This window comes from Grammomys surdaster, unplaced genomic scaffold, assembly GCF_004785775.1.
Source record: "Grammomys surdaster isolate TR1022 unplaced genomic scaffold, NIH_TR_1.0 233, whole genome shotgun sequence".
NCBI lineage: Eukaryota > Metazoa > Chordata > Mammalia > Rodentia > Muridae > Grammomys > Grammomys surdaster.
This window is the reverse complement of record NW_021604678.1, coordinates 150879-158903: the sequence shown is the minus strand read 5'-3', so window position 1 is coordinate 158903 and position 8025 is coordinate 150879. Positions and strand designations below refer to the sequence as shown.

Sequence of the window (8025 nt, the reverse complement as noted above, 5' to 3'; positions counted from 1 at the left end):
CTCTCTCTCTCTCTCTCTCTCTCTCTCTCTCTCTCTCTCTCTCTCTCGGTGTGTGTTTGTGTCACACACACTGTAAAGTTCTATGTATCTTTTGGAACAAATGTGTGCATCATTTTACAGTGGTTGGATGACTGTGGAGATCAGTAAAGGAGGATCCTCTATGTTAATAAAACCAGATACTGCTATTTTTAGTAAACTGTCTCACTTCAAAAGAGATCCTTCCTTAATGTCCTGCTTCTGCACTTGCCGTTTACACTTTTCACTAAGGTCCCTGTGTGATAACATGGAGACTCATCATCATGCACAGAAAAGCTGTTGCCTGCTCTCAGTGGTTTTTTTTAATGTATTCCAAATAGAATATCTTACTCAATTTCAAAGATATGTTTGTTTCTTTTGGCTTTGTATTACTTTCTTAATAATGTAAGTTAAAAATCACATTTGAAATGCAATTGGAAAAATGGAAAAAGCAAATTTTATTGTTCTATTTTCTTTTTACTTTTCTTCCTTGAAAAAAGTACTCTCACGGTAGTTCACTATTTTAATTATGAAATTACTGTGAAGCTGATCCTAGATGTGGAGAGCTGGAGACATCAGATAGTAGGGTAAGCTTGAGACCCCGGATGGAAAGTCCGGATGGATAAAGCTGCGGAATTTCCCTGTCCCTCCCTGAGGATGAGAGGTAGAGAGAAAGAAAAGGCACACAGATATTGATTCAAAAGCCTACACACTGAAATTTTCTCTGAGATGTAGAAAGATTCCATAAGTTGTTGGTGGTTTGGTGTGGTGGTGCAGAGTGTGTTTGAACCTGTCAAGACGTCAACTGTGCCTCACAAAATATGTTGCAGGACCAGCTACAACCATGAGATTGGCAGTAATTTGCTTTTGCCTGTTTGGCGTTGCCTCCTCTCTCCCGGTGAGTACAGCTGAATCTTAGAGAGAATTCTTGAAAGCAAATGAACTTTAGCTTTAGCACACTTACATGTGTTTACTCATCACTTTTCTGCTTTAAAGGTGAAAGTGGCTGATTCTGGCAGCTCGGAGGAGAGGATGGTAAGCACCTCTGAGTTGATCATTTAACTGAAGAATGTTTGCCAGCGTTGCAAAGGTTGCTAGGAATAGCATTTTATTCATTGCTATTTTATTTATCTATATAGTCAGGCCTGCATATTTCAAAGTGCTTACTATATATTATAGACAGAGACAATACCAAATAAGTCATTGTTTTTAATAAACAAATTCTCTTATAATTAGACTATTAATAAAAGCATGTTCTAGACTATTACTACTTATATAAAGCAGATCCCAGGACCTTGAATGACTGTTTCTTTCCTGAGTCAGCATGCTTCTCTAGAAACAGAAAATCCCACAGGCTGAGATTAGCATACCACTCAGATATCAGCTGGAGCTGATCTCGTGACTACGATATTTACAATACTACCCAAGATATTCACTAACAAGTCCATCGTAAGAAGAAAGTCCATTTGTGCTGTTTGAATCTATTGTGCATATTAGCCGACATTATACCACATTTTCCTAAATAAGAATGAAAGCCAAACCAGTACCCTTACATGTTTCAACATAAGACCAGCAGCATTGGTGTACCTGTGCCTCCACAATAGGTACAAACATGCTGGTCAAACACAGACTTTGTGTTTGGACACAAAAAGGCACACAGAGTTCAGTTCCAGATGAACAGAATAAAGGCCAGTGTAGAACTTCACTTCACCTTCATTGCTAAACGAAGAGAGTCAGGAACACTTGTACACAGAATGTGTAAGACAGTGGTGGGGTGGGAGGCTGCCTGTTTTTCAACAGTCTTGAGAACACAGATGTTGAATTACAATAACAGACTGGGAAAATTAACATTTTCATTCAGGAGAGAGACCATAACTGGTACTTTAACAATGTGACAAAAGAAATATTTTAAAATATGGGGATGCATTTTTGAAGGCATAACCATATTATAGGTCATCAAATGGTATTTAGGGTGTAGCTGAAGAGCTCAAAAATCAGTTTTCTAGAGTCTCGGAGATGTAGAAGCAGAAGAAAATATGAAAAAGTGTCTAAGAATATACTCCTGAAGATGAGCACTCGTTATGTTAAGATTACTGCTTACAGAGCCCTGTATTTCTTTTTTAATAGTAACAAATACATGCTTGTTTTTGAAATAGGTTTACAGCAAACACCCAGATGCTGTAGCCACATGGCTGAAGCCTGACCCATCTCAAAAGCAGAATCTCCTAGCCCCACAGGTATTGGTTTTTGTTTGTTTGTTTGTTTTTGTTTTAAATTTCTCAAAACTGAAGAACTGAGCTGGATAGATGGCACAGCTATTCTTGCAGAGGATCCGGGGTTCACTTCCCAGCACCTAGATATCAGCTCACATCCTTCTTTAACTCCTGTTCCAGGGTATAATCTTCTGTTGTAGTCTTCTGATCTCCTGGAGGCATGGCAGGCACATGGTACACTGCTACACACACAAGCGCAACACTTGCACACACAAAATAAAATAAACAATAAATCAACAGATCCTAAACTGCTGATGTTCAGCTACTAACCAAGCTACACAGGCTAGGCAGCTGGATCTTCTCGCTTAGAGGTAAGTGAGTGTCTAGAGGACTAATGGATACTCTGTATCCATTATAGCTTTTGTATTCATTGTATCATCCGGCAGGCTGAAAAATGACACCTGCTTTAGGTTGGAAAGGGTAACTTTAGAATTAAGCAGCTGATCTTATATGTTGTATGCTGAGGATGCATGTTGTGTGCTAATATGTGACCTTCCTTCTTTAGAATGCTGTGTCCTCTGAAGAAAAGGATGACTTTAAGCAAGAAGTAAGTTTTCACACTCACTGGGACCCACTTTTAGGAACCCCGAGGAAGCCACTACATAATTTTCTTCAGATTGTCAGTTCATTAGCAAGTATCCCAGTAAATCTCCATTCAAAAGCTTGCTTAGAAGGGTGCTGCGTTCATTCATCACCAAAACACACAGGTTCTTCAGAGTTTAGTGTTACAGAAAGTGCCTACTTGTGCCTGCTTTTTGAAACTTTAAGCCTCTTGTAATATGAAAATATTAAAAAGTTTAAAGATATTTTAACTAATATTTGATGAGTATATCATCAGTGCTTAACCAAGCCAAGATATTTTGCTTTAAAATGCTTTTGTTGATAATATTAACGATTATTTCTTAAGTGTTCTTTCCCTATTTGCTGAGCAAATAAATAAAAATTTCTCTTAAGAGTCAATTTAAACATAGAGATAATTTCTGATAAGGAAAACTAGGTAAAAGAACTATGACATTTGCAGATTTTTAGTTCAATAGACTTTAATCCCTAGTTCACTGTATGGATTTGGGTTGAAGTTTGTATACCCATGTATAACAGAGTCTATTATCCGTAATAATAGGGAGGCAATTATAGATTTTTGGTCTCTATATTAAGATACAGATGATCTGATGTCTTGGGGAATTATGTTTCAGATAAAAAAATTCAATCTAGCAATTATTTGAATTTAGTAAATTAATAATGTACACTATTTACAAGGAAGTATATGTAATCAATATGAATGTTTTACTTATAAGTTTGACTTAAAAATATCTAAGAAAATGATATGTTATTTAAAAGACAAAAAAAGTGTCTCAGAATGTTATTCCATTTGTTTGTGTGTTAAAAAAACAAACAAGAGGCCCGTTTCTCTAGCTTAAACCTATGGAATGTATTGTAAATGCAAAGACCTTGAAACTAAAATATTTCAACGAAGCTAACACAAAATAAAACCTGAACACTCATTTACTGAGCCAACCTGATGTGTGATTTAGACGCTTCCAAGCAACTCCAATGAAAGCCATGACCACACGGACGACGGTGACGACAATGATGATGATGATGGAGACCACACAGAGAGCGAGGATTCTGTGAACTCGGATGAATCTGACGAATCTCATCATTCTGATGAGTCTGATGAGTCCTTCACTGCCAGTACACAAGCAGACATTTTAACTCCAGTCGTCCCTACAGTAGATATCCCCGATGGCCGAGGTGATAGCTTGGCTTATGGACTGAGGTCAAAGTCTAGGAGTTTCCAGGTTTCTGATGAACAGGTAAGTGATGAACAGACAGGTTTTGAAAAGGCTATGGCTTGAGCTCATTTCTAGGAAACCAGAGTCTGCAAATTCACTCACTATTCACCAAACACTGTGTATTTATTTGAAATTGATCTTTGAATACAGAGCTGGGTTTTTTTTTTTCTGCTTTAATGGTCCTGTTTAACGTATGCATGTCTTTTTAATTTTGCCTATCTCACACAATTCCATTTTTCCATATCCAAAGTTTTAGCAATATTTAAGAGCAATTTATGTTATTAAATAGCTACTTTGGAAAACAGCAATTATTTGTGAAATATAATGGTCATATGTATAATGGTCACATATATAGTAGAAATTAAGTGGGTGAAAGAAATTATAAAGTCACTGTTACAATGAGCTTAGTCAGGGGGCCGGTCTAGACTTAGCCTTGGTATATACTATTCAGTTTAACTTTAGCTTTCAATGTCTTTTCATCAGAGATAGAACCTTACATGTTTTGTTACACACAGAGATGATATCCCTATTAAATCAGAAATGATATGAAGCTTACTGGTGAAATACAAAGTACATCCTAGTATTATTTTTCTTCAATCAAATTTTTAAAAATATTTAGTATAGTTTGATCTGAAAGTTAAAAGTCAAAGTATTATCATGCTCTTATCCCTGGCTGTTTATATAATTCTTCAATTTGTTCTTGACTCAGTATCCTGACGCCACAGATGAGGACCTCACCTCCCTCGTGAAGAGTGAGGAGTCTGATGAGGCTCTCAAGGTCATCCCTGTTGCCCAGCGTCTGAGCATGCCTGATCAGGATAGCAACGGGAAGACCAGCCATGAGTCAAGTCAGCTGGATGAACCAAGTCTGGAAACACACAGCTTTGAGCAGTCCAAGGGGTATAAGCAGAAGGCTAGCCACGAGAGCATCGAGAAGTCGGATGTGATCGACAGTGCTGAGCAGTCTGACATGATCAATAGTCAGGCAAGTTCCAAAGCCGGCCTGGAACTTCAGATCCATGAGTTTCACAGCCACGAGGACAAGCTAGTCCTAGACACTAAGAGTAAGGAAGATGATAGGTATCTGAAATTCCGAATTTCTCATGAATTAGAGAATGAATGAATGAATTAGTTCATCTTCTGAGGTCAATTAAAGAAGAGGCAAAAACCCAGTTCCTTACTTTGCTTCTAGTAAAAACAAGAAAAAGTGTTAGCGAGGGTTAAGCAGGAATACTAACTGCTCATTTCTCAGTTCAATGGATATATGCATGTAAGAAAGAAATAGATATTTTGGGTCCTTAGCTTAGTTTGTTGTTTCATGTAAACACCATTGTAACCTAAGAGCTTCACCACTTTGCTTCTGTTCTTCCTGTACAAGAAATGCAAATGACAACTACATTTTAATGATTGTTAATCTTTTATGAATAAATATATGTAGAGACAAGCAAATTCACAGAAAAAAGCAAAATTAAAAGAGAAACTGTAATGGTCTATGTCATTATAATCTTTTGGTTTTATAATTAGTGTATATTTTGTTGTGATGATTTTTGTTGGTGTGAATAAATCTTGTATCTTGAATGTAAGGAGTCTGGTGGTATCAATTATTCTTTATTGGCTTCTCACAATTGTTTTGTAATGCCTATAATTAACCATTTTAATGAACATGCCAAATTCAGTTAAAGTCGTTTCGGGTTTAACAATCAGGGGACCGAGGGTTACCTGGGAGTTGATGGTAGCCAGAACCACAAAGCTCCCTTATGAGGTATTCTCAACTAATTATGACATTCACTAACTAAGAGCAAGTGAAAGCTTGAAGCTTGGATGAAATCAAATGTCAATTGTTATATTTTCTGTCATTATCCATTAATTTGCTCAGTAAATGTTTCTTGCCCTTATGTAACCTTGTGTATGTCTTCTAGCCATCTCGATCATTCTTAGGTAAGAAGCTCTCTCAAGTCTCTCTCTCTCTCTCTCTCTCTATATATATATATATATATATATATATATATATATATATATATGTATGTGTGTGTGTGTGTGTGTGTGTGTGTGTGTGTGTGTGTGTTTCAAACAAAAACCAAACTTCTCAGTTTCATTCAAATATGAAATTTCAGAAAGATTGTAGTGGCACACATGATTTTAGTCTTTAAATCTAGATATTCCACCTAGAAATCATGGAAACAATCTAAATATCCTTCAGCTGACAAATGAATAATGAAAACATGGCACAAATATTCAGTATATAGAATACGATTCGGCTTTAAAGAAAAAATAAAATCATGAGATTTGCAAGTAGGTGGATGAAACTAGAAAAGTATGGAGGCATGATCCAGACCAAGAAAAATGAATGATGTATATTCCTATCTGTGATTCCTAGCTCCAAGTCTTCAGATGTTAATGTATACCCTGGAGTAATTTTAGAAACCAGGAAAGTAAAGAGAGAAATGGGGTGTTGGGGAGCAATAGAGATATGGATGGAAGGATACAGTGATTAGGGAGGGGCTGAGATAATCCAGAAAGAAGTAGGTATAATACCAGTGAGGATGCCCGCAAAGGTCATAAGGAATCCTATTACTATCTACCTAAAATTATATGTAATGCACACACACCTACACACACACACACACACACACACACACACACACATAGTTTAAATGAAAATTTCCCATCTGGGCTGACAATGCTCCCCGTGAGACCATCAAAAAACTCAAGTCTAGGATAAGATGCTTCTTTTGAGTTGTTGGTCAGGATTGTCTAAGGGACCCCTCCCCCAAAAATGATAAGCTATTTATGTGGCCCTTGGTTGTCTTCCAGTGGTTGATGATGAAAGTCCCTATTTGTGAAGACATCATGTACCTTAGACAGAACCTAGAGGGTTGAGCTTGATCTGGTCTGAAAGGCTCCTCCCTAAGGATTAGCTCTTAAGCTAGAAGGTACAATGTAAGCTTCCAAGGGACAGAAGCAAACAATAGTCATACACAGCTATGATACCTGTGAACTAAACTAACAACCATCAAGGCACACTATTACTAAGTGCACTCGTGGGTGCATATTTTGACAGTAACCTATAGCTCTCTCCTTGGACCTACTCAAACAGAAGTAAATCCTGCCCAGTACTAGAAATTTAACCAGGTAAACAGGACTAGTGAAGTTATAGATCTTGGAGAACCTACACCTGCTGCTTTACTAAACTGACATGATCCCTAAGAACATTCTAAGTGTGTGTTCTTAAACCCACAGATAATTATAAATCTAACTTCTCATCAAAGAAACATCTTCTTGGTACAGATGAAGACCACTATAGAAAACCACAAATTATAAAAATGCAAAAAATAATGTCTGTGTGGTACCCAGCCTCAACTGATACATCTATAACACAGCTCTTGCACCCAAGGCTCAGGGATCATGGAGGAAGAGAGGATAGAGAGACTGCAATAACCAGAATATTGGAAAATCTGCTGTAAGAAGATGTCTCCTAGAAATGTCAGGAAAGCTACAGCCATGAAGTCTCATCAGCATGGCTGCCTAAATAAGACCTGAACACTGACAACACCCACAGACACGCTAACATGGAAGGGGGAAATCTCATGGTCCCTAAACTCTAATCAAAGAACCACATGTAACTAAGGAATGCAGAAAGCAGGAGAAATCACCTTCCCTAGGGAATAGCCCCTAAGTCAGTTATCCAATATTAGGTGGTCAGCCTTGAAACCATACACATGCAAGTAATATTATAGCAACTGAGCATGCTGAACTTATGTATTTAGGAATACACAAAGAGAGATAACACTCATATGTAACAACAATGCAAGGAATACAGGCCATGAATTTGAGAGGGAGGGAGGGAATGAGAAAGGGAGAGGGAGAGGAGAGGGAGGGGTAAGGGAGAGATAGAGAAAGAGAGAGAGAGAGAGAAAGGAAGAGAGAGAGAGAGAGAGAGAGAG

The 8025-nt window shown here is 37.6% G+C and overlaps 1 protein-coding gene across 1 annotated transcript in view; it reads left to right on the top strand.

The window, feature by feature from the left end:
* Positions 1-5664, top strand: part of Spp1 (secreted phosphoprotein 1) — a 6095-nt gene extending 431 nt beyond the window's left edge. Inside the window, exons 2-7 of the mRNA XM_028773708.1 lie at positions 846-913; positions 1012-1050; positions 2172-2252; positions 2794-2835; positions 3821-4102; positions 4791-5664. Coding sequence (XP_028629541.1) covers positions 860-913; positions 1012-1050; positions 2172-2252; positions 2794-2835; positions 3821-4102; positions 4791-5204 — 912 coding nt within the window. The 5' untranslated portion in view covers positions 846-859 and the 3' untranslated portion in view covers positions 5205-5664. The remainder of the gene's footprint in view (positions 1-845; positions 914-1011; positions 1051-2171; positions 2253-2793; positions 2836-3820; positions 4103-4790) is intronic.
* Positions 5665-8025: the final 2361 nt, after the last annotated feature.